General features: G+C 41.2%; 1 protein-coding gene across 1 annotated transcript in view; it reads right to left on the bottom strand.

Moving 5' to 3' along the window:
* The window catches only part of ZDHHC5 (zinc finger DHHC-type palmitoyltransferase 5), a 652209-nt gene that overhangs the window by 331004 nt on the left and 293694 nt on the right, over positions 1–27511 (bottom strand). The window contains exon 7 of the mRNA XM_053692339.1: positions 7020–7111. Within this exon, the coding sequence (XP_053548314.1) occupies positions 7020–7111 (92 nt within the window). The remainder of the gene's footprint in view (positions 1–7019; positions 7112–27511) is intronic.

Genomic DNA, 27511 nt, shown 5'->3' on the forward strand with positions numbered 1-27511 from the left:
GGGATCTGGAACATCTCTTGCCCAAGCCTGAGCAAAGAGAGAAAGTCTGCCCCCTACTAGATCCGATCCCGGATCGGGGGCTACCCCTTCATGCTGTCTTGGTAGCAGGAGCAGGCTTCTTGGCCTGTTTACCCTTATTCCAGCCCTGCAAGGGTTTCCAGGTTGCTTTGGGCTGTGAAGAGTTATCTTGCTTTGCGGCAGCAGAGGTTGCAGCAGGTCCGCTTCTGAAGTTGCGAAAGGAGCGAAAATTAGCCTTGTTTTTGGCCTTAAACGGCCTATCTTCTGGAAGGGCATGGCCCTTTCACCCAGTGATGTCCGAAATAATTTCTTTCAGCTCTGGGCCAAACAGGGTTTTCCCCTTGAAAGGAATATTTAACAGTTTCGTTTTGGACGACACATCCGCCGACCACGATTTGAGCCAAAGCGCTCTTCGCGCCATGATGGCAAAACCTGAGTTTTTCGCGCGCTAACTTAGCTAATTGTAAAGCGGCATCAGTGATAAAAGAATTAGCCAGCTTTAGAGCATGAATTCTATCCATGACCTCATCGTATGAAGTCTCCCTCTGGAGCGACTCCTCCAGAGCCTAAAACCAAAAAGCCGCTGCAGTAGTTACCGGAATAATGCAGGCAATTGGTTGAAGAAAACCTTGCTGAACAAATATTTTCTTCAGCAATCCTTCCAATTTTTTATCCATATGATCTTTGAAAGCACAACTGTCCTCTATTGGTATACTTGTACGCTTAGCAAGTGTTGAAACAGCTCCCTCTACCTTAGGGACCGTCTGCCACGCGTCCCGCCTGGGGTCGTTTATGGGGAACATTTTCTTAAAGATAGGGGGGGGAACAAAGGGTACACCTGGTCTCTCCCACTCCCTAGTCACAATATCCGCCACCCTCTTTGGGATCGGAAATGCTTCAGTGTAAACAGGGACCTCTAAAAACCTGTCCATTTTACACAGTTTTTCTGGGACCACCATGGGGTCACAATCATCCAGCGTAGCTAAAACCTCCGTAAGCAGGACGCGGAGGTGGTCCAGCTTAAATTTAAACGCTAAGGAATCTGACTCTGCCCGCTGAGAAACTTTTCCTGTGTCAGAAATTTCTCCCTCAGACAGACCGTCCCTCACTGCTACCTCTGAGTATTGTGAGGGTACTACAGATAAATCATCCAAAGCTTCTGATTGCTCATCCTCTGTATTTAAAACTGAGCTATCGCGCTTTCTTGGAAAAACTGGCAGTTTGGATAAAAAAGCTGCAAGGGAATTATCCATTACTGCTGCTAATTGTTGTAAAGTAATAGGGGCCAATGCGCTAGAGGTACTAGGCATCGCTTGCCTAACTGGTGTCAACACATGGGGAGAGGAAGGAGGACTATCCTCATTACCTTCCGTTAAAGAATCATCTTGGGCTACATTTTTAAGTGTCACTGCATGGTCTTTAAAATGCTTAGATGTTTTAGCACACTTTAAACACAAATGCAATGGGGGTACAGCCATGGCTTTTAAATATAAAGAACAAGGTCTATCTGAAGGCTCAGACATGTTTGACAGACTTAGACAGCACTACAATACAGTAAAAGTCACTTTTTGAAAAAAACGTTACTGTGTCTTTAAATAATAAAAAGCACACACTTTTTTACCAAATCACCAAAAAACATCCGATCTTTATGAAATTTTCACCACATGATCCCAATGCTTTGAAATGATTGCGCACAAATTTTCTAATCAATTAACCCCTTATTGCCCAAACCGGAGCAAATTTAAGTAAACTACCGGTTTAACACACTACAGCACGGTGCCACAGTCTTTGCTGTGGCCCTACCTTCCTTTTGGGTTATTTGTAGAAGAAAATAAGCCTCCCTGAAGTCCTCCTGTACTCTCAGGACTCTACACATGAAGCTGACTTGCAAAACAACTGCGCAACTGAGGCGCGAAAATGAGGCCCCCTCCCTCTTCATTCCGGAGTTATGGGGCCTTCCTGAGTCAGAATAGGTGTCTTACAATATGCCAGGCGTAATAAAAAAAACCAAAAGTGTTCCAACGTCTAAAACACTTGAATAAATGTAAGATTACACTAATTAAGTAATCGATTTAGCCCATCACAGTGTCTACCAGTATTTAAGCCCTTCACAGAAGCCATCCTTCTATACTGCGTCTCAGAAAATGGCTTACCTTCCCACATGGGGATTTCTATCAGTCTTCTAGCATTACCAGGTCTTCTTAGAAAAAATGACTGAGCATACCTTAAGCAGTTAAGCCTGCAAACTGTTCCCCCCAACTGAAGTTCTCGGTACTCAACAGTCCTGCGTGGGAACAGCAATGGATTTTAGTTACAACATGCTAAAATCTTTTTCCTCTCAGCAGAAATCTTCATCACTTTCTGCCTCAGAGTAAATAGTACAAACCGGCACTATTTTAAAATAACAAACTCTTGATTGAAGAAATAAAAACTACAAATCTAACACCACATACTCTTTACCCTCCCGTGGAGATGCTACTTGTTAGAGCGGCAAAGAGAATGACTGGGGGGGCGGAGCCTGAGGAGAGCTATATGGACAGCTTTGCTGTGTGCTCTCTTTGCCACTTCCTGTAGGGATTGAGAATATCCCACAAGTAAGGATGAATCCGTGGACTGGATACACCATGTAAGAGAAAAAGCACTTACCTGCTCCACTGTCCGGCATGTAGACACTTACAAGGTTTGAGAAGACACAGTTCTTCACAGAAGACCTTTGAAAAAGAAAGGGTAGCCAATTATGGCTTTCTAAACTAGGGCAGTAATTGTTAGGAAAACGCAGTAAGTACCTCTTTACAAGTTCCTAACTGCTTTAAAGCCACCACTACCCGACTGCAAGGAATGATGTGGAATATGGCTATACCCCAAAACTTGCTTGAAGATGATATCAAAATTTTCTTCAGACACCTAAACTTCACCTCCTCTATGTACCGAAGGCAAAGAGAATGACTGGGGGTTGTGGGTAAGGGAGTGACTGTGGTGCTCTTTGCCTCCTCCTGCTGGCCAGGAGTGATATTCCCAAGAGTAATTACTCAAGCCGTGGACTCACCATAGCTTAGGAAAGAAATATAGATAAAGGGGAATTAGTTGATGTAATATACTTATATTTTGCAAAGGCTTTTGATACAGTGTCACATGAGAGATTAATGCACAAATTTAAGGGACTGGAAATAGCTGAAAATGTTAGCTCATGGATAAATAAATGGATAAATGAAAGGCAGCAACGAGTAAAAGTGAATGGATCATACTCAGATTGAACAAAGGGATCAGTACTGGGTCCTGCTCTTTTTAATATTTTTATTAATGACTTGGAGCAAGGATTAAGTAGCGACATCTTTATTTTTTATTATTATTATTATCGGTTATTTGTAAAGCGCCAACAGATTCTGCAGCGCTATAAACATAGGCAGAATACAAGGAAACCTTTATAGGGATCAGACAGGTCTAGGCCCTGCCAAGAGTTGCACTGTTGTAGTCGGCTCTAAAGAAGGTGATCTACAAACAGCAATGGCTCTTAGGCTTACATGCTAAGGGGGTTCAAAGGGATAGCAATGGAAAAGAGGAAACAGTATAAAGAAATGTTAGTGTAGATTGTATGCATCCCTGAACAGTAGAGTCTTTAGGGAGCGCTTTAAGTTTTCAAAACTAGGGGAAGAGTCTTGTGGAGCGAGGCAGAGAGTTCCACAAGATGGGAGCCAGTCTGGAGAAGTCCTGTAAGCGGGAGTGTGAGGAGGTAACAAGAGAGGAGAGTAGGAGGTCATGAGCAGAGCAAAGGGGATGGGAGGGAGAGTATCTGGAGACAAGGTCTGAGATATGCCAAGCTAAGTAAGGTCTTTAGGTCAGAGCAAGATGAACTTTCGTTACAAAGGGATCTGGAAAAATTAGAAGTATGGGTAGGTAAATGGAAAATTAGATTTAATACGGGAAAATGCAAGGTTCTACATTTTGGAAGGAAAAATAAGCAGGCAATGTAATTTTTTAAATGGGACAAGACTTAGCCAAACAGAGGAGGAAAGGGATTTGGGAGTAGTAATAGATAACAAGCTAAAGATGGGTGCACAATGCAGGGCAGCGGCTTCAAAGGCTAAAAAGATACTAGCATGTATTAAAAGAAGCATTGATTCAAGGGAGGAAAGCATAATTATGTCACTATATAAATCCCTGTTAAGACCTCATCTTAAGTATGGAGTGTAGTTCTGGGGACCGATCGCAAAAAAAGATATTGCAGAACTAGAAAAAGTTCAGAGAAGGGCCACAAATCTAATAAGGGGAATGGAGAATTTACGCTATGAGGAGAGAATATGCAAACTGGGTTTGTTTTCTCTAGAAAAAAGGCGCTTGAGAGGTGACATGATTACTTTATATAAATATATTCAAGGCCCATATACAGAGATGGCAGAAGCTCATTTTATTCCAAGAAAATAGTTTGTGACAAGATGTCACACTAAGGTTGGAGGAAAGGAGATTTAATCTTCTGCAACGGAAACGTTTTTTCACTGTAAGAGCAAAAAAATTGTGGAACTCATTACGAAACATTTAAAAAAAATGGATACATTTCTGGCTAGAAACAAAATTCATGGATATGTTTGTTTCTATAAATGGGTCACCTTTTAGTGGGATTAATGTAAGAACAACTGGAGCTTGTTTTGTAAGTGTATTAGATTTGTATTGGTTGTACTCTATGGACTTCGTTCTTTTTTCAACCTCATCTATGTTACTATGTAGAATGGAGGAGAAGTATATGCCATTACATAAAGCAGGGCCTGTGGGATTAGAAATTCTGTGTAGCTCTATATTTTAAGTTATAGAAAATACTTGAGAGGAGCGCTAGACTCGACCCACTTAGCCAACCTCTGGTCCTACCTCCTTCCTAGGTAGTTAAAAAATAGGAGAATCTGAATGTGTGTAGTGTAGGTGGCGCTAAAATATATATTAAGTATACCTAGCAGTGGGCTAATAAACCAACGATACTATGTTGTCCTGGGACAGTTTTTTAACAATCCTCATATAAAAATTCTTGAGTCAATAATTGGAGGTAACTCGTGCCTGGATTAGAATTATGTACAACTTTTTAATGATATAAAAGGTAAAAACACAATAAATCAAAACCACAGTAAAAATAATCCAAGCAATCTCTCATGCAATTAGCCCAAACACTCTTCAATCACAACCGCTTCTAAATAAAATTGCTAATACAAATTACTATATTGATATTAGATCCTCTATGTGAATGGTTAAGGAGATATACGTCTAAGGAAAAAATATGCAGAAAGAGACAGGTATATGTTTGACTATCTGGCTTGGGTTCTATTCCCGATACAAGTCTCTGTGTATAGGGGACTTTCTTCTGTTGCCGTAACAGACGGACGTGTAACTGCCTGTTTCTACTCGGCCCGTAATATCAAATAGTCCTTGTTTTGCCTTGTTACAATGGTACACCTGCTTCAAATCTCTAGAGAAGGGGGAGTTCCCCAGATGAAATATGCAATCCTATGCAAATAGGGGCAAATCCCCACTCGGAACAACAGTCTTATGATGTATTCAAAATAGTAACACCGGAGTCTGTATTCAATGAACAGTTTCCACAGACAATCTTAATCCGGTTAGGTGGTATGGATCACACTTTAGCGGGGAGTTACTGACATATAGATACTCTCACCTGCTGGTCTTTGTCCGGGTGCATAAGCTCTTATAGCGATATTGAAAGTCTGGTTAAGTAGTGGACCTTCTTGTCCCTGTGGGTAACTATCTTCACTTGCGCAAGCCTTATCTGAGTTACCTTTTCACCGCAGCCTCTCCGTGACACTCTGCTCTTCAAGTACTTCGTACGCAGAGCAGTAACCGGCTCTGCGTACGAAGTACTTGAAGAGCAGAGTGTCACGGAGAGGCTGCGGTGAAAAGGTAACTCAGATAAGGCTTGCGCAAGTGAAGATAGTTACCCACAGGGACAAGAAGGTCCACTACTTAACCAGACTTTCAATATCGCTATAAGAGCTTATGCACCCGGACAAAGACCAGCAGGTGAGAGTATCTATATGTCAGTAACTCCCCGCTAAAGTGTGATCCATACCACCTAACCGGATTAAGATTGTCTGTGGAAACTGTTCATTGAATACAGACTCCGGTGTTACTATTTTGAATACATCATAAGACTGTTGTTCCGAGTGGGGATTTGCCCCTATTTGCATAGGATTGCATATTTCATCTGGGGAACTCCCCCTTCTCTAGAGATTTGAAGCAGGTGTACCATTGTAACAAGGCAAAACAAGGACTATTTGATATTACGGGCCGAGTAGAAACAGGCAGTTACACGTCCGTCTGTTACGGCAACAGAAGAAAGTCCCCTATACACAGAGACTTGTATCGGGAATAGAACCCAAGCCAGATAGTCAAACATATACCTGTCTCTTTCTGCATATTTTTTCCTTAGACGTATATCTCCTTAACCATTCACATAGAGGATCTAATATCAATATAGTAATTTGTATTAGCAATTTTATTTAGAAGCGGTTGTGATTGAAGAGTGTTTGGGCTAATTGCATGAGAGATTGCTTGGATTATTTTTACTGTGGTTTTGATTTATTGTGTTTTTACCTTTTATATCATTAAAAAGTTGTACATAATTCTAATCCAGGCACGAGTTACCTCCAATTATTGACTCAAGAATTTTTATATGAGCTCTATATTTTAAGTACAGTCTTCCTCAGTAGCTGCTACAAGAGTGAGCCGAAATTTAAAACAAATAGCTAACAACACTAAATCCTACTAATGGAGGGCAAGCAACTATGTTTCATTAGAAGCATAGTATAAAACAAAGAAATACTTTATCCAAAATCAGGGAAACTTAACTAAGTATGTTCTTTCAGATATATTGCGTCACAAATGTATCATTAAAAATCAATGAATAAATAAATCAGTAAATGAAAGTTGTGTTGTCATTGCAACTGATTTCAAAAGAGCTTTAACAGATAAGCACAAAAGATTGCATATAAAAGGTAATGTACCTAGGTGGTGGGGATCTGCAAAGCACATGGGTCACATTACGGCAGCAACCTTTGCTAAATGGATTAACTCCACCACGGAACTTTCCTGTGACCTGTAAGAGTAATAAAAAAATAAAAAAGTACAAAAAACAGTGTGAGGTTGCAGAGCAATCAAAAGGTTTCAAAAGGCATAAATGACCAGGTGAGGTAGTTAGATGTTTATGAAAGTAAAAAAACATTTATGCTTATCTGATAAATTAATTTTTTTCATGTGGTGAAAGTCCAAGATCCATTACTCATGGGAATTACTTTTCCTTACCACTAGGAGGAGGAAAAGAGTCCCAAACTTCAAGAGCTCTATTAAACCCCTCTCACTTGACATGTACCTCAGGCTACGTATAGCCAAAAAAAATAAGGTAAGAAAAAGAAATAGCTTTTAAAGGAGTAGGGAAAAAAGGATGCTCTAAAGAAAATACTACACCATACCTACATACATGTGGTCCACGATCCATTACTACTGGGAACTAATACCCAAGCTGTAATGTTCATGAGTAAGAACAAAGGGAGTGATTAAAAAAACAACCTTTTTTCACTAAGGAATTAAATCCACAACCCCACAAAAAAATAAAACAAGGGCAAATTTTTGTGTTTTTTTTTTTAATGCAGTTAAAATATATATCAATCAAGGGGGGGCGGAGCCAACTGCCGTCGGTATCAGACGTGTCTCTATACAGCTCCTGGTTTTGGAACTAAACTATGTGGATTAACCTACGAGTATAAGCCCTAAAATGCGTTAAATGCCTTCACCACTCTACTACAGATCTCTAGCATCTGTTCAACATCTCTCAAGAAACAGAAATATATCTTATTGCCTCGGCAGCTTGAAGTATCGCACACACGACTCAGGGAAGCCATGCGGTGAGAAACACCATCTTGCAAGATTCACTTCCCATACTATTACCTGCTTGCTTCACCAGTAACGTACTGTCAATCATAACATCTCACTATGGAGGACCTCTATATTGAACTGAGAGCTAAGCTACGAAACCTGGATCTTCAAATGTCGTCCCGGTTCCACAGTCTGAGATCTGTAATTAGGAGCGGACAGGAAAACATGGAGATGTCCGGTGCAGCAGTATCTGAGTTTCAGGCTCGTACACAGGAGCCTCCGAATCCTAGTGTTGTGCAACGAGAGGAGGTGATAGCACCACTAATCCAAGCGCCAATGTATGACTATTCCTTGGCCGCTCTTACCACAGAAGATTTGGATTACTTGAAGGAAAGTGAACTTAGGGATATAGCTGCATGCGAACAAACGCTGATGTGGGTAGATGAGGTCTGCCTTTTGTCGCTGCAAGACGTTCTCTATGGGGACTTAGTGACAACTGAGAATCCTCTAATATCAAAGATCCTGCGACCAGTATATCTAACAGTGGCTCAGAATTCAGATGCCTACCCGCTTTTGATAGTGCCTACACACTCCGGAGAGCCTTTTCTGCAGTACCCACCTTTTCATGGCTTTGATTGCTGTCTCTGTTATGCTGACAGCCGGTTTGCAGATATTCCTACAGGGATTGGGTAATGAATGGCAGTACGGTAGACTTTGAGAGCATGCTTTGTGATTTAGCATGTTATGTGTGACCTGTTAACATTTGACCTATGTTTTGAGTGATATGTTACCCAGCATGACGATCTTGTGATCTGAAGAACGGGGCACTGAGAATAATTAAACTACTTGATAGCCACTACTTGAGTTTTACTTGAAAGACACTATTTTTCATACTGATGGGTCATGGGGCCCTTTCCAGCCGGATGGAGATTGTGGATTTGACAATATACCCCAAGTACTTGTATTTAAAATTACCTCCACTATGCCCCTACCTGGAACACTTGCTCCTACGTTGTTTCATCTAAGAATTGGAATAGGCTAATTATTCCCAAGTCCTAACCTGTATTCTGTGTCTCTGGCATTAACTTTCGTAAGGCAGCCCTTCATGATGGCGATTGTTATGTGTTTAAATAAGATTGTAATTGCTCATACCCCCTCAAATACTGATGTATGGCTTTACCCTGTTACGCTATTTACCAATTTCCTTATTGCACATACTCTTTAATGTACTCAATACCAGAGTTCTTTCTATTACGATATGTTTGCTTACTGATTTGAGCTATATTTGCATGGCCCAGTTCAGGGGTGCTACATATATTAACTATCTCCCTTCCTAATGCGCTAAAAATGCAAAAATAACACAGGATCTCTATCTTATTAGTATCAGTTTTTTGACCCCATATTGTGTTCATGCCTTTTTAGCTTTTACTTATACAAAGGAGGTGCTGGTTCTCTCCACACTATATTGTGGAGTACAGCTTAATCCTGGTTGGAATTGATGTCTCCCTGTGATCTGGTCTTATATGCATGCAAGCAGGTTACCACATCACCCTGACCCATTGCACACACAGCTTATAATACGCTCATCTCCTCACTGTTCAGCGAAAGTTAAATGTAGTGACCCCTAAGTTAGCAATTGGGGACCTGCTGCTACCGTGCTGGGACCTTTTTGTTTTTCGTTTAATATGTACTCAAAATGGAACATAGCTTATGGGAGAGGGATGGTGTAGTGTGATGCAGCTGTTTATAACATTACATATTTTACCAAGGTTAAGCAACCAGTGTTAATTGTATATATCTGACGCATATCGCACATCTTGATTACTAGGGCACATGTAATATACTATCTACCCTTTCTCTGGGTTGTCAAGTTTGGGTATAGTTGCATCGTTCTCCCTCCTGTGTTCTAAATGCTTACATGTAGTCCCTTACATATACACCTGTCAAGCTTGTAACACCTTACTAGAGCAGTGCAGACAACAGTTGTTTATATCAGGGAACCGATCCTGTAATGTACTATCATTTGTTTGTTTGTTTTTTCTTCTGCGTTACTAATTGTATATTCTAGTTTAACTATTTTATGTTTTTAGCGCTATTAATGGTTGCCAACCTATTCTATGATTGAATTTGTGTCTGCTATACTCACATTCTGTTATAAGCCTTATATATTAGTAACTGTTCATCAACGATTTCCTATGGAGACATCTGCTACCTCACTCTATCATGTGAGTATGTACCTTATAGATATTGTCACGATGGTTTGAGGGTTAGATCAACATTACAGCTCATGCTTTATAGAGGCACAATATAGACAATTAGGAACGAGTTAGTACATAACGGCTAGATAAGTCTCAATAGGTCATTCCTAATAGGCATAGACAAACCGAAGGTCCCATGACTGTAGTCACTCCCTCAGAGCTCCTCATGGTATATTATGTTTGTCCTTTAGTTAATAATATGAGAATGTGATGCATAGAGTCTTAGTAAAGTTACTTGTAACATGAGCATACTAGTTATTACTACTTACTATTACCAACTATTTTATGTTATGGGCAGGTATGGTCTCAGTATTAACTGATGCCTGTTCCTCCTTAGTTATGTTTACCAACCTGTTCTAGAAAGTTAAAATTTTCCGTCTATAAATACGCAACAGTGGATTAGGAGACAACTCCCTATTGACATAGATACTTGATTTCACAATCCTAGCCAGCAGATTTGCCAGTGTTATTGAATTTAACACCTATCCATTTATAGGCAATTTTGTGTATGTAAATATAATATGAAGCTAGTATAATCCTCACCTCATCCCATATTTATTATAAGTTATAGACCCCCCTCAGTAGTATAATCTATGACCCCTTCAGCCAACAGCCTGCATATATGGTAATAATCACTTATTATTTTCTCTTATGTGCCCTTGTACCCCTAGATACCAAACATTATATGTTACATGTTGAATCTTTGATTTACCCCTAATTATCTAGTAACTATCTTAGAGGTCCCATTACATTCCTCCTCTCGCCCTTTTCTAAGGCTCCACCCCTCCACACTCCCCCATATTTGAATAGCGGTGCTTACCCGCTGAATTTCCCCCCCCCCCCTTATATTTTTGAAGCTAAAAACTTCAGTTGCTCATTTACTCCTTCCATTACAAATTCAGGTCCATAAGTGACCACTCCATATGCTACTATTCCTCTAGACTATATTTGCCTTTCCTGGTCCAAAAGTGGCCGTTTGTGTTAACTGTGGAAATAAGTGAAGAATATAATAATAAAAAAAAAAAAAATAGAGGTTCCTAATATATACCTAGCACAATGCTATGCTGTTATTTCATGTATAAGAATAACTATTGTAAATTTGACGCTGTTGTTGTTTTTGTTGTGAGGTATTCTATACCTTTTGTATTTACCAGCATAACCTCAATAAAAAAATTATTTAAAAAAAATATATATATCAATCAGGCAAGAAAAAAAATAAGCAGACACAACTGCCGAAAGGACCTTCCTACAAAAGGCTGTCTCGGAAGCCGCAAAAACATAAAAACTGTATAATTAAGTAAAAAAATAGTATGCAAAGAAGACAAAGTAGCTGCCTTGCAAATTTGGTCAACTGAAGCCTCATTCTTGAAAGCACAAAGAATTGGCAACTGACATAGTAGAATGAGCAGAAATCCATTGCAATGGAGGCTGACCCGCCTCCAAATAAGCCTTGTTTCAACCAAAAGTCCAAAGATACAGCTGAAATTTTATAAACTAGTAGTCTATCTAAAACACTTAGAGCATTGAAATATTATTTTGATGCTACTATCATCCAAATTATGCAAATATCTCTCTGAAGCATTCTTAGAATCACAAAGAAGGACCAACAATTTCTCTGCTTGAAAAACAAGATAAGGAGTATCACAAGAAAGAGAAAACTCTCAAACTCTTCTAGCAGAAGAGATAGCCAAAAATGAAAGTTTAATATCCACCTGAATTAAGGTTTCAATCACTGAATCAGAAAAACCGCTATATCTATGGACTAACCATTCAATTTCTTTGCCACCAAGTTCAGAGACTTGAGATCCGGATAGAAAATAAGACCTTGACGTAAAAGGTCTGACTGTAAAGAAAGAGGCCAAGGGGGGAAATCAGAACCAGATCTGCAAACCAAATCCAGCGAGGCCAGGCTGGGGCAATCAGGATTACTGCAGATTTCTCTAGGCATATCTTTGAGAACACTCTGGGAAGAAGTACCAGAGGAGGAAACAGAAAAACAAGCTGAAATGAAAAGGAGCTATTAGGGCATCCAAAAACTCTGCTTGAGGGTCCCTGGACCTCCCTGGATCTATCTCTGGGAGACCCCAAAGTCCCGCAATATGATTGAACACATTGTGGTGAACAGACCATTCCCCGTGATGTAGAGGCTGGCAACTGAGAAAGTGTGCTCCCCAGTTGATCACTCCTGAAATATGAATCAGACAGACAGGAATTGATTTCCGCCCATGAAAATATTTGAGACACTTCCCTCATGGCTTGGGAACTGTGAGTTCCCCCCCTGATAATTGACATAAGCCACTGAAGTGAAATTGTCTGTTTGAAAATGGAGATAAGATTCCCTTTTCAGCAGGGGCCAAGCTGGAAGAGTCATGAAAATAGCACACTCCCTATGCTCTCAGATACAAACAACACCCCAACCTGAAAGACTTGCATCTGTAGTGATCACAGTCCAGGTAGGACGAGCAAAATAAGCCCCCTAAATAATGAACTGATGAACTAGCAAACCAAGACAGAGAATGTCTTGTACTGGGATCCAAAAGAGACAGCTGAGTATGATCCCTGCAACATTGATTAAGCATACAATGTTGAAGAGGTCTCATGTGAAAACAAGCAAATATAATTGCATCTGAAGTTGCAAACATGAGGCCTAGAACTTCCATACAAAGAGCAACAGGGGGGAAAGAGAGAGACTGAAGCTGACACCAATTTTAACCTTCTCTGCTCTGTTAGAGAAAAACTCATGGAGACAAACTATTTGAAATCCCAAAAAGTTACCTTTGTTTAAGAAATTAAAGAACTCTTAAAGAAACAACGGCGGTTGGTTGGTTTGTGATTTTGCTAAGACAGATCTTGAACCAATATATCATCCAGGTATGGAAACACTGCAATAACCTGAGTTCTGATCACAGGCAATAAGGCACTCAGAACCTTTGTGAAAATTCTTGGGAGCTGTAGCCAGCAATAAACTGAAAATTGTTGTTATCTAGAAAGCTCAGAAACTGGAAATGTTCCCTATGTATTGAAACATGAAGATAAGCATCCTTTAAATCTATTGAGGACATAAACTAACCTTGCTGAACAAAAGGCAGAATAGTCTGAACAGTTTCCATTTTGAAAGAAGGAAGTCTTAAACTTGTTCAAAGCTTTCAAATCCAGAACTGGTCTGAAAGTTTCAGGGTGCCAGGAATCAGACTGAGACAAGAAGTGCAAAAATAATCACACCTTTATTAATAGCAAAAAATAATAAAAAGTCCACAAGTCAAATAACAAGCCAGGAATCAAAACCAGAGCTGGTAGTCAGACGAGCCGAGTCAGGAGCCAAAGCGAATAGTCAGATGAGCCGGAATCAGGAACAAGGAAAACAGCAGAGTCAGGAACAAGCCAAGTATCAGGAACCAGGAAGGACGTCAGGCAGCTAGGTAATACACAGGAACTCTCACAAACAGGTCTGAGACAACGCAAAGGCAAAGCATACTGAACAGAGGCCCTTTAAATAATAAGTGATGACATCACAATTCTGAGACTACATCCTGTCTCACATGGATGATGCACACCAGTCTGGCAATAAAAGGAAGTGCAGGAATTGAGCAGCATCCGCCACAATGCACCATAGTCAGGAAGAGAGGTGAGTAAAATGGCTGCCAGCAGCACATGGCAAACACAACAGGGAAAAAACCCTGACAGAAAGTACTTCCTTTTTTGGAACAATAAAGAGATTTGAATAAAATTCAATCCCCTGTTCCTGTAAAGGAACTGGAACAATCACTCCCATAGTTTGTAGATCTAAAACTGACTGGGAAAAAAGATTAAGGATTCCTTGGACAGAAAAAACAATTTATTCTTACCTGATAAATTATGTTCTTTCTTGGCAGGAAGAGTCCAATAATTGTTGGGAATACAACACCTGGCCACCAGGAGGAGGCAAAGACACCCCAGCCAAAGCATTAAGTATCCCTCCCATTTCCCTTACTACCCCAGTAATTCAGCCGAGGTAAAAGAAAACGGCATCATTCCTTACTGTTGGGAAATACTGAACCTGGCCACCAGGAGGAGGCAAAAAAAACCCAGCCAAAGGCTTAAATACCTCTCCCACTTCCCCCATCTCTCAGTCATTCTGCCGAGGGAACAAGGAACAGTAGGCGAAATATCAGGGTATAAATGGTGCCAGAAGAAAAATATAATTTAGAGGGCCACACATTGGAAAACACAAGGGGCGTGGACTCTCCTTATACAGAAGGAAATTAAATGATCTGGTAAGCATAATTTATGCTTTCCTTCCTAATATAAGAGAGTCCACGGCCTCATTCCTTACTGTTAGGAAACGAATACGCAAGCTCTAGAGGACACTGAATCATAACAGGAGAGACAAACAGAGAGGCAGACCCAAATCTGATGTCACCACAGCCTGCAAAACCTTTCTCCCGAAGGCTGCTTCAGCCGAAGCAAAAACATCAAACTTGTAAAATTTAGAAAAAGTATGTAAGGAGGACCAGGTAGCCACCTTACAAATCTGATCCATAGAATCCTCATTCTTAAAGGCCCAATAGAAAGCCACTGCTCTAGTAGAATGAGCCGTAATCCTCTGAGGAGGTTTATGTCCCGCTGTCTCATAAGCAAAGCGGATAACACTCCTTAACCAAAAAGATAAGGAAGTCGAAGAGACCTTCTGACCCTTACACTTCCCAGAATAGAAAACAAACAAGGAAGAAGTTAGTCTAAAATCCTTAGTAGCCTGAAGATAGAACTTCAAGGCGCGAACCACGTTCAAATTATGAAGCAAATGTTCCTTCGAAGAAGAAGGATTGGGACACAAGGAAGGAACCACAATCTCTTGATTGATGTTGCGGTCTCACACGACCTTAGGAAGAAAACCTAACTTAGTACGTAGGACAGCCTTATCAGAATGGAACACCAGATAAGGAGGCTCACATTGCAAGGCAGCAATCTCCGATACTCTGCGCGCAGAAGCAATAGCCAGTAGAAAAATAACTTTCCAGGACAACAATTTAAGGTCAATTACATGCATAGGCTCAAACTGAATCTGTTGCAAAACCTTAAGAACAAGATTTAGAGGAGCCTTGGATATAAACACAGGTCTGATCCGCGAGCCTCTTGTGCAGTAAAACAGACAGGGCCAAAATCAGTCCCCTTAGGAAACTGGCAGACAGGCCCTTCTCCAGTCCATCCTGGAGAAACTAAAGGATTCTGGCAACCTTAACCTTATGCCAGGAAAATCCACCCTCTTCACACCAGAATAAGTAGGTTCTCCACACCTCATGATAGATGCGACGAGTAACCGACTTACGAGCTTGAATGAGAGTATCAATCACTCTCTAAGAAAAACCTCTCTTGGCTAGGACTAAGCGTTCAATCTCCACGCAGTCAGCCTCAGAGAATCTAGATTTTGATGAACAAAGCAGCAGATCCCTGCGTCAAGGTAACTTCCACGGAGGAGATGATGAAATCCCCACCAAAGCCGCGAACCACATCCTTTGAAGCCACGATGGAGCAATCAGTATCACTGATGCCTGCTCCTGCTTGATGCGGGCCACTACACGAGGAACGAGTGGTATCGGCTGGAAAAACAGAATTTATGTTTACCTGATAAATTACTTTCTCCAACGGTGTGTCCGGTCCACGGCGTCATCCTTACTTGTGGGATATTCTCCTCCCCAACAGGAAATGGCAAAGAGCCCAGCAAAGCTGGTCACATGAACCCTCCTAGGCTCCGCCTACCCCAGTCATTCGACCGACGTAAAGGAGGAATATTTGCATAGGAGAAACCATATGATACCGTGGTGACTGTAGTTAAAGAAAATAAATTATCAGACCTGATTAAAAAACCAGGGCGGGCCGTGGACCGTACACACCGTTGGAGAAAGTAATTTATCAGGTAAACATAAATTCTGTTTTCTCCAACATAGGTGTGTCCGGTCCACGGCGTCATCCTTACTTGTGGGAACCAATACCAAAGCTTTAGGACACGGATGAAGGGAGGGAGCAAATCAGGTCACCTAAATGGAAGGCACCACGGCTTGCAAAACCTTTCTCCCAAAAATAGCCTCAGAAGAAGCAAAAGTATCAAACTTGTAAAATTTGGTAAAAGTGTGCAGTGAAGACCAAGTCGCTGCCTTACATATCTGATCAACAGAAGCCTCGTTCTTGAAGGCCCATGTGGAAGCCACAGCCCTAGTGGAATGGGCTGTGATTCTTTCAGGAGGCTGCCGTCCGGCAGTCTCATAAGCCAATCTGATGATGCTTTTAATCCAAAAAGAGAGAGAGGTAGAAGTTGCTTTTTGACCTCTCCTTTTACCAGAATAAACAACAAACAAGGAAGATGTTTGTCTAAAATCCTTTGTAGCATCTAAATAAAATTTTAGAGCGCGAACAACATCCAAATTGTGCAACAAACGTTCCTTCTTTGAAACTGGATTCGGATACAAAGAAGGCACGACTATCTCCTGGTTAATGTTTTTGTTAGAAACAACTTTCGGAAGAAAACCAGGTTTAGTACGTAAAACCACCTTATCTGCATGGAACACCAGATAAGGAGGAGAACACTGCAGAGCAGATAATTCTGAAACTCTTCTAGCAGAAGAAATTGCAACCAAAAACAAAACTTTCCAAGATAATAACTTAATATCAAAGGAATGTAAGGGTTCAAACGGAACCCCCTGAAGAACTGAAAGAACTAAATTGAGACTCCAAGGAGGAGTCAAAGGTTTGTAAACAGGCTTGATTCTAACCAGAGCCTGAACAAAGGCTTGAACATCTGGCACAGCTGCCAGTTTTTTGTGAAGTAACACAGACAAGGCAGAAATCTGTCCCTTCAAGGAACTAGCAGATAATCCTTTCTCTAAACCTTCTTGAAGGAAGGATAGAATCTTAGGAATTTTTACCTTGTCCCAAGGGAATCCTTTAGATTCACACCAACAGATATATTTTTTCCATATTTTGTGGTAAATTTTTCTAGTTACAGGCTTTCTGGCCTGAACAAGAGTATCAATGACAGAATCTGAGAACCCTCGCTTTGATAAGATCAAGCGTTCAATCTCCAAGCAGTCAGTTGGAGTGAGACCAGATTCGGATGTTCGAACGGACCTTGAACAAGAAGGTCTCGTCTCAAAGGTAGCTTCCATGGTGGAGCCGATGACATATTCACCAGGTCTGCATACCAAGTCCTGCGTGGCCACGCAGGAGCTATCAAGATCACCGATGCTCTCTCCTGATTGATCCTGGCTACCAGCCTGGGGATGAGAGGAAACGGCGGGAATACATAAGCTAGTTTGAAGGTCCAAGGTGCTACTAGTGCATCTACTAGAGTCGCCGTGGGATCCCTGGATCTGGACCCGTAGCAAGGAACCTTGAAGTTCTGACGAGAGGCCATCAGATCCATGTCTGGAATGCCCCACAATTGAGTGATTTGGGCAAAGATTTCCGGATGGAGTTCCCACTCCCCCGGATGAAATGTCTAACGACTCAGAAAATCCGCTTCCCAATTTTCCACTCCTGGGATGTGGATTGCAGACAAGTGGCAGGAGTGAGTCTCCGCCCATTGAATGATTTTGGTCACTTCTTCCATCGCCAGGGAACTCCTTGTTCCCCCCTGATGGTTGATGTACGCAACAGTCGTCATGTTGTCTGATTGAAACCGTATGAACTTGGCCTTTGCTAGCTGAGGCCAAGCCTTGAGAGCATTGAGTATCGCTCTCAGTTCCAGAATATTTATCGGTAGAAGAGATTCTTCCTGAGACCAAAGACCCTGAGCTTTCAGGGGTCCCCAGACCGCGCCCCAGCCCACCAGACTGGCGTCGGTCGTGACAATGACCCACTCTGGTCTGCGGAAGCTCATCCCCTGTGACAGGTTGTCCAGGGACAGCCACCAACGGAGTGAATCTCTGGTCCTCTGATTTACTTGTATCGTCGGAGACAAGTCTGTATAGTCCCCATTCCACTGACTGAGCATGCACAGTTGTAATGGTCTTAGATGAATGCGCGCAAAAGGAACTATGTCCATTGCCGCTACCATCAAACCTAGTACTTCCATGCACTGCGCTATGGAAGGAAGAGGAACAGAATGAAGTATTTGACAAGAGTTTAGAAGTTTTGATTTTCTGGCCTCTGTCAGAAAAATCCTCATTTCTAAGGAGTCTATTATTGTTCCCAAGAAGGGAACCCTGGTTGACGGAGACAGAGAACTTTTTTCTACGTTCACTTTCCATCCGTGAGATCTGAGAAAGGCCAGGACAATGTCCGTGTGAGCCTTTGCTAGAGGAAAGGACGACGCTTGAATCAGAATGTCGTCCAAGTAAGGTACTACTGCAATGCCCCTTGGTCTTAGCACCGCTAGAAGGGACCCTAGTACCTTTGTGAAAATCCTTGGAGCAGTGGCTAATCCGAACGGAAGTGCCACGAACTGGTAATGCTTGTCCAGGAATGCGAACCTTAGGAACCGATGATGTTCCTTGTGGATAGGAATATGTAGATACGCATCCTTTAAATCCACCGTGGTCATGAATTGACCTTCCTGGATGGAAGGAAGAATTGTTCGAATGGTTTCCATTTTGAACGATGGAACCTTGAGAAACTTGTTTAGGATCTTGAGATCTAAGATTGGTCTGAACGTTCCCTCTTTTTTGGGAACTACGAACAGATTGGAGTAGAACCCCATCCCTTGTTCTCCTAATGGAACAGGATGAATCACTCCCATTTTTAACAGGTCTTCTACACAATGTAAGAATGCCTGTTTTTTTATGTGGTCTGAAGACAATTGAGACCTGTGGAACCTCCCCCTTGGGGGAAGCCCCTTGAATTCCAGAAGACTATTTCTAGCGCCCAAGGATCCAGAACATCTCTTGCCCAAGCCTGAGCGAAGAGAGAGAGTCTGCCCCCCACCAGATCCGGTCCCGGATCGGGGGCCAACATCTCATGCTGTCTTGGTAGCAGTGGCAGGTTTCTTGGCCTGCTTTCCCTTGTTCCAGCCTTGCATTGGTCTCCAGGCTGGCTTGGCTTGAGAAGTATTACCCTCTTGCTTAGAGGACGTAGCACTTGGGGCTGGTCCGTTTCTACGAAAGGGACGAAAATTAGGTTTATTTTTGGCCTTGAAAGACCTATCCTGAGGAAGGGCGTGGCCCTTGCCCCCAGTGATATCAGAGATAATCTCTTTCAAGTCAGGGCCAAACAGCGTTTTCCCCTTGAAAGGAATGTTAAGCAATTTGTTCTTGGAAGACGCATCCGCTGACCAAGATTATAACAAAAGCGCTCTGCGCGCCACAATAGCAAACCCAGAATTTTTCGCCGCTAACCTAGCCAATTGCAAAGTGGCGTCTAGGGTGAAAGAATTAGCCAATTTGAGAGCACGGATTCTGTCCATAATCTCCTCATAAGAAGGAGAATTACTAGTGATCGCCTTTTCTAGCTCATCGAACCAGAAACACGCTGCTGTAGTGACAGGGACAATGCATGAAATTGGTTGTAGAAGGTAACCTTGCTGAACAAACATCTTTTTAAGCAAACCTTCTAATTTTTTATCCATAGGATCTTTGAAAGCACAACTATCTTCTATGGGTATAGTGGTGCGTTTGTTTAGAGTAGAAACCGCCCCCTCGACCTTGGGGACTGTCTGCCATAAGTCCTTTCTGGGGTCGAACATAGGAAACAATTTTTTAAATATGGGGGGAGGGACGAAAGGTATACCGGGCCTTTCCCATTCTTTATTTACAATGTCCGCCACCCGCTTGGGTATAGGAAAAGCTTCGGGGGGCCCCGGGACCTCTAGGAACTTGTCCATTTTACATAGTTTCTCTGGGATGACTAAATTCTCACAATCATCCAGAGTGGATAACACCTCCTTAAGCAGAGCGCGGAGATGTTCCAACTTAAATTTAAATGTAATCACATCAGGTTCAGCTTGTTGAGAAATTTTCCCTGAATCTGAAATTTCTCCCTCAGACAAAACCTCCCTGGCCCCCTCAGACTGGTGTAGGGGCCCTTCAGAAACAATATCATCAGCGTCCTCATGCTCTTCAGTATTTTCTAAAACAGAGCAGTCGCGCTTTCGCTGATAAGTGGGCATTTTGGCTAAAATGTTTTTGATAGAATTATCCATTACAGCCGTTAATTGTTGCATAGTAAGGAGTATTGGCGCGCTAGATGTACTAGGGGCCTCCTGTGTGGGCAAGACTGGTGTAGACGAAGGAGGGGATGATGCAGTACCATGCTTACTCCCCTCACTTGAGGAATCATCTTGGGCCTCATTTTCTCTAAATTTTGTGTCACATAAATCACATCTATTTAAATGAGAAGGAACCTTGGCTTCCCCACATTCAGAACACAGTCTATCTGGCAGTTCAGACATGTTAAACAGGCATAAACTTGATAACAAAGTACAAAAAACGTTTTAAAATAAAACCGTTACTGTCACTTTAAATTTTAAACTGAACACACTTTATTACTGCAATTGCGAAAAAGTATGAAGGAATTGTACAAAATTCACCAAAATTTCACCACAGTGTCTTAAAGCCTTAAAAGTATTGCACACCAAATTTGGAAGCTTTAACCCTTAAAATAACGGAACCGGAGCCGTTTTTATATTTAACCCCTTTACAGTCCCTGGTATCTGCTTTGCTGAGACCCAACCAAGCCCAAAGGGGAATACGATACCAAATGACGCCTTCAGAAAGTCTTTTCTATGTATCAGAGCTCCTCACACATGCATCTGCATGTCATGCTTCTCAAAAACAAGTGCGCAATACAGGCGCGAAAATGAGACTCTGCCTATGATTAGGGAAAGCCCCTAGAGAATAAGGTGTCCAATACAGTGCCTGCCGGTTATTTTACAAAATTCCCAAGATTAAAATAATTCCTCAAGGCTATGGAGTATAAAATATGTTTATATATAAATCGATTTAGCCCAAAAAATGTCTACAGTCTTAAAAAGCCCTTGTGAAGCCCTTATTTACTGTCTGTAATAAAAATGGCTTACCGGATCCCATAGGGAAAATGACAGCTTCCAGCATTACATCGTCTTGTTAGAATGTGTCATACCTCAAGCAGCAAAAGTCTGCTCACTGTTCCCCCAACTGAAGTTAATTCCTCTCAACAGTCCTGTGTGGAACAGCCATCGATTTTAGTAACGGTTGCTAAAATCATTTTCCTCTTACAAACAGAAATCTTCATCTCTTTTCTGTTTCAGAGTAAATAGTACATACCAGCACTATTTTAAAATAACAAACTCTTGATTGAATAATAAAAACTACAGTTAAACACTAAAAAACTCTAAGCCATCTCCGTGGAGATGTTGCCTGTACAACGGCAAAGAGAATGACTGGGGTAGGCGGAGCCTAGGAGGGTTCATGTGACCAGCTTTGCTGGGCTCTTTGCCATTTCCTGTTGGGGAGGAGAATATCCCACAAGTAAGGATGACGCCGTGGACCGGACACACCTATGTTGGAGAAAAGGTAAATTAGTCTGAACCTCTAAGGCACTGCTAATGCTCTGTCTGAGGATCCCTGGACCTCGACCCATATCTGGGTAGCTTGGTATTGAGACGGGACGCCAAAAGATCTATCTCCGGCGTCCCCCACCTGTTGCATATCTCCCCAAACACTTTGGGGTGGAGAGACAATTCTCCCGGATGGAAGGATTGTCTGCTGAGAAAATCCGCTTCCCAGTTGTCCACACCCGGAATGTGGATCGCTGACAGCAAATAGCTGTAGGACTCCACCCAATCCAGAATCCGAAATACTTCCCTCATTGCTAGGGAGCTTCTCGTTCCACCCTGATGGTTGATGTAAGCCACAGAGGTTATATTGTCCAATTGAAATCTGATAAACTGGGACGAACCCAGAAGGGGCCAAGCCTTCAGAGCATTAAATATTGCCCAGAGTTCCGGGATTTTGATCGGGAGGGAACATTCCTCCTGAGTCCACAGGCCCTCTGCCTCCTTGGCACCCCAAACAGCTCCCCATCCTGATAGACTTGCGTCTGTAGTCACAATCTCCCAGGATGGTCGTAAGAAGGATTTCCTTCAGGACAGATAATCTGGACAGAGCCACCAAGAGAGCGACTCTCTTAACCGGTTGTCCAGAGAGATCTGTTGAGACAGATCCGAATGATCGAAGTTTCACTGCCTCAGCATGCACAGTTGCAACGATCTGAGATGGAACCTGGCAAAGTGAATGATGTCCATGCTGAACACCATGAGACCAATAACCTCCATACACTGCGCCACAGAAGGAGGTTCGGAAGGCAAGACATGCCGAAGCTAGCTTGCAACCTCTCTGGTCTGTTAGAAATATCCTCATGGATATGGAGTCTATTATAGTAGCCAGGAATTCCACCCTGGTGCTTGGTATAAGAGAACTCTTTTCTAGGTTTATCTTCCATCCATGTGATCGAAGAAGAAAGATTAGAGATTCTGAATGCGAGTCCTCAGAGGTGGACAGCTTAGTGGTACTAAAAGGGTTAACCTTCTTTGACCTAATAACGTTGTCAAGGCATGTGGAACATAGTTGAGAGGGTGGGCATACCAAGGCCTCCTCACAATATAAACAGGTATTACTATTTGGAATAGAGGGAGTACCCTCTAATATCTCAGAATCCTCAATAGCTTAAGCTAATGACAGCAGGACACAGAAAAGAAAAGATCTTTATTATTATAAAAAAAAACGGCACCTTTATACTCCCAATGGCTGGGGCACTCACCACCTCCTAGACCCAGACAATGCAGAGAAATAGCGTCTTCTCCAACCGCTATCTCGGTCAGGAAAGAGGAAATTAAAGCGAGACCACACCCGGGCACATGGTGTGCAAGTCAGGACAGCCCCTGCTATGAGAAAAAAAGCGCCAAGCTACAAGCTGCACAACGCTCAAAGTGAAAGTAAAAACCTATGCATTCCAGCCATATAACAAACAATCTATGAGCCCAATAAAATCTCACACATAAGTCAGCATAAAATCAAAGCATCACATTTGATTAATCCCCACTGTTTAATAATCCCCCTCAGGAGACATTAACCCATGATTCTATTAAGATCAGGGATATAGCCTGATGAAACAGTGTGTAACACTGAGAAACGCGTTGCTGTTTTTATCATTTTAATAAACTTTTTAAAATAAGTTTTCAACCCTCTTTCTGCTGCCGACTATTATTTCCCTAATTTGGGACTTATCCACCTATTCGGAGCTGTGGACTCTCCTCCCAGGCCTCTGGACTTGTGGGACTGACCATCGCTGTACAGACCTTCTCTGTGGTTTCTCTGGACTCTCCCTAGTGAGACGAGGATTCCTCTTCTATCTATTGGTCTACCGGACGACGTGTGGTTCCGGACTGCTGGTATTGCACATCTGTGCTTTACACTTTGTGAGTAGGATTCTTCTGCTATTCCTGTTTTATATCTGAATTACTTTATGATCTGCACTATGTGGCGCCCTCTACTCTGATTTGTATAGATTCTCTGGACCTGTGTCACGGCACGACACCGTAGAGGAGCGGCCTACTGTATTCGATTGACATCATCTGGGATCATCCAGTACTAAAATAAAGGACTGCCTCATCATAATTTACCATCTATTGAACTATTAGTTTGTATACTTTTATACTTCTATTTATTGTTATATTATTAGTCCTATCAGTTTAATATCACATATTATATTTCAAGTGTGTTTTATCAGATCCCAGGCGCCTCTTACAAGTACTGTAGTGACGTTTTCTGCCACTAGAGTATTTTTTGTCTATAATTTATGTAAGAACTTACCTGATAAATTAATTTCTTTCATATTGGCAAGAGTCCATATACAATCCTACTAGGAGGGGCACAGTTTCCCAAACCTCAAAATGCCTATAAATACACCCCTCACCACACCCACAATTTAGTTTAACGAATAGCCAAGTAGTGGAGTGATAAAGAAAGGAATAAAAAGCATCAACAAAGGAATTTGGATATAATTGTGCTTTATACAAAAAATCATAACCACCATAAAAAGGTTGGGTCTCATGGACTCTTGACAATATGAAAGAAATGAATTTATCAGGTAAGTTATTACATAAATTATGGTTTTCTTTCATGTAAGAGTCCATGAGCTAGTGACGTATGGATTAGTAATACCCAAGATGTGGAACTCCACAGAAGAGTCACTAGAGAGGGAGGGATAAAATAATAACAGCCATTTTCCACTGAAAAAAATAAATCCACAACCCAAAATATAAGTTTATTCTCATAATGAAAAGAAGAAACTCAAACATAAGCAGAGGAATCATACAAACAGCTGCCTGAAAAACTATTCTACCAAAAACTTTTTCTGAAGAAGCAAATACATCAAAACGGTAGAATTTAGTAAATGTATGCAAAGAAGATCAAGTTGCTGCTTTGCAAATCTGATCAACTGAAGCTTCATTCTTAAAAGTCCACGAAGTGGAGCCTGATCTAGTAGAATGAGCTGTAATTCTCTGAGGCGGGGCCTGACCCGACTCCAAATAAGCCTGATGAATCAAAAGCTTTAACCAAGATGCCAAGAAAATGGCAGAAGCCTTCTGACCTTTCCTAGAACCAGAAAAGATAACAAATAGACTAGAAGTCTTCCTGAAATCTTTAGTAGCTTCAACATAATATTTCAAAGCTCTTACCACATCCAACGAATGTAGGGATCTCTCCAAAGAATTCTTAGGATTAGGGCACAGAGAAGGGACAACAATTTCTCTATTAATGTTGTTAGAATTCACAACCTTAGGTAGAAATTTAAATGAAGTCCGCAAAACTGCCTTATCGCGATGGAAAATCAGAAAATGAAATTCACAAGAAAGAGCAGATAATTCAGAAACTCTTCTAGCAGAAGAAATGGCCAAAATGAACAACACTTTCCAAGAAAGTAGTTTAATGTCCAAAGAATGCATAGGCTCAAACGGAGGAGCCTGTAAAGCCTTCAAAACCAAATTATGACTCCAAGGAGGAGAAATTGATTTAAGGACAGGCTTGATATGGACCAAAGTCTGTACAAAACAGTGAATATCAGGAAGCTTAGCAATCTTTCTGTGAAATAAAACACAAGGAACTTGCAGACAAACCCTTATCCAAACCATCCTGAAGAAACTGTAAAAACATAATTTATGTAAGAACTTACCTGATAAATTCATTTCTTTCATATTAGCAAGAGTCCATGAGCTAGTGACGTATGGGATATACATTCCTACCAGGAGGAGCAAAGTTTCCCAAACCTTAAAATGCCTATAAATACACCCCTCACCACACCCACAATTCAGTTTAACAAATAGCCAAGAAGTGGGGTGATAAGAAAGGAGCGAAAGCATCAAAAAAATAAGGAATTGGAATAATTGTGCTTTATACAAAAAAATCATAACCACCACAAAAAAAGGGTGGGCCTCATGGACTCTTGCTAATATGAACGAAATGAATTTATCAGGTAAGTTCTTACATAAATTATGTTTTCTTTCATGTAATTAGCAAGAGTCCATGAGCTAGTGACGTATGGGATAATAAATACCCAAGATGTGGAACTTCCACGCAAGAGTCACTAGAGAGAAAGGGATAAAATAAAGACAGCCAATTCCGCTGAAAAATTAATCCACTATCCAAATCAAAAAAGTTTCAATTTTTATAATGAAAAAAACTGAAATTATAAGCAGAAGAATCAAACTGAGACAGCTGCCTGAAGTACCATTCTACCAAAACTGCTTCTAAAGAAGAGAAAACATCAAAATGGTAGAACATAGTAAAAGTATGCAAAGAAGACCAAGTCATTGCTTTGCAAATCTGATCAACAGAAGCTTCATTCTTAAAAAGCCCAGGAAGTAGAAACTTACCTAGTAGAATGAGCCGTAATCCTCCAAGCCGGGAATCCACCCGACTCCAATAAGCATGATGAATCAAAAGTTTAAGCAAGATGCCAAATAAATGGCAGAAGCTTTTTGACCTTCCTAAAACCAGAAAAGATAAAAAATAGACTAGACGTCTATCTGAAATCTGAATAGCTTCAACATAGAATTTCAAAAACTCTTACCATATCCAAAGAAAGTAAGAATCTCACCAAAGAAGTCTTAGGAAAACAATAATTCCTCCCTGATGTTTGTTAGAATTTACAACTTTAGGTAAGAATTGAAATGAGGACAGCAAAAACCACCTTATCCTGATGAAAAAAAATCAGAAAAAAGAGATTCACAAGAAAGAACAGATAATTCAAAAACTGTTCTAGCTGAAGAGATGTCCAAAAAGAACAATACTTTCCATGAAAGTAATTAATGTCTAGAGCAAGCATATGCTCAAATAGAAGAGCCTGAAAAACCTTCAGAACCAAATTAAGACTCCAAGGAGGAGAAATTGGCTTAATGACAGGTTTGATACGAATCAAAACCTGAACAAAATGATGAATATCAGGAAGTAACACTGCTTTATCCTGATGAAAAATCAGAAAAGGATATTCACAAAAAAGAGCAGATAACTCAAAAACTCTTCTAGCAGAAGAAATAACCAAAAGGAACAATACTTTTCCAAGAAAGTAATTTAATGTTCAGAGAATGCATAGTTTCAAACGGAGGAGCCTGTAAAGCCCTCAGCACCAAATTGAGACTCCAAAGAGGAGAGATTGAATTAATGACAGGCTTGATACGGACCAAAGCCTGTACAAAACAATGAATATCAGGATGATTAGCAATCTTTCTGTGAAAAAAGAACAGAAAGAGTAGAGATTTGTCCTAAGAAAGAACTGAAGACAAAACCTTATCCAAACCAACCTGAAAAAATAATAAAATTCTATGAATTTTAAAAGAATGCCAAGAAAAGTAGGTCTTCCAGACTCAATAATAAATCTTTCTAGAGACAGATTTACGAGCCTGAAACATAGTATTAATCAATGAGTCAGAGAAACCGCTATGACTAAAAATCAAGCGTTCAATCTCCATCCCTTCAAATTTAATGATTTGAGATCCTGATGGAAAAAATGGGCCTTGAGAAAGAAGGTCTGGTTTAAACGGAAGTGTCCAAGGTTGGCAACTGGCCATCCGAATGAGATCCGCATACCAAAACCTAAGAGGCCATGCTGGAGCCACCAGCATAACAAACAAATACTCCATAAGAATTTTGGAAATCCCTTTGGAAGAAGAACTAGAGGCGGAAAGAAATAGACAAAAAGATAATTCTAAAGAAATGTCAATGCATACACTACTTCCGCCTGAAGATCCCCGGACCTGAATAGGCCCCTGGGAAGTTCTTTATTCAGATGAGATGCCAACAGATCTATTTATAGAAATGCTCACATCTGAAAAATTGAAAAACATATCTGGGTAAGAGAGACCATTCTCCCGGAAGTAAAGCTTGATTAACAGAGATAATCCGCTTCCCAAATATCTATAC

This window comes from Bombina bombina, chromosome 9 (genome assembly GCF_027579735.1).
Source record: "Bombina bombina isolate aBomBom1 chromosome 9, aBomBom1.pri, whole genome shotgun sequence".
Lineage (NCBI taxonomy): Eukaryota > Metazoa > Chordata > Amphibia > Anura > Bombinatoridae > Bombina > Bombina bombina.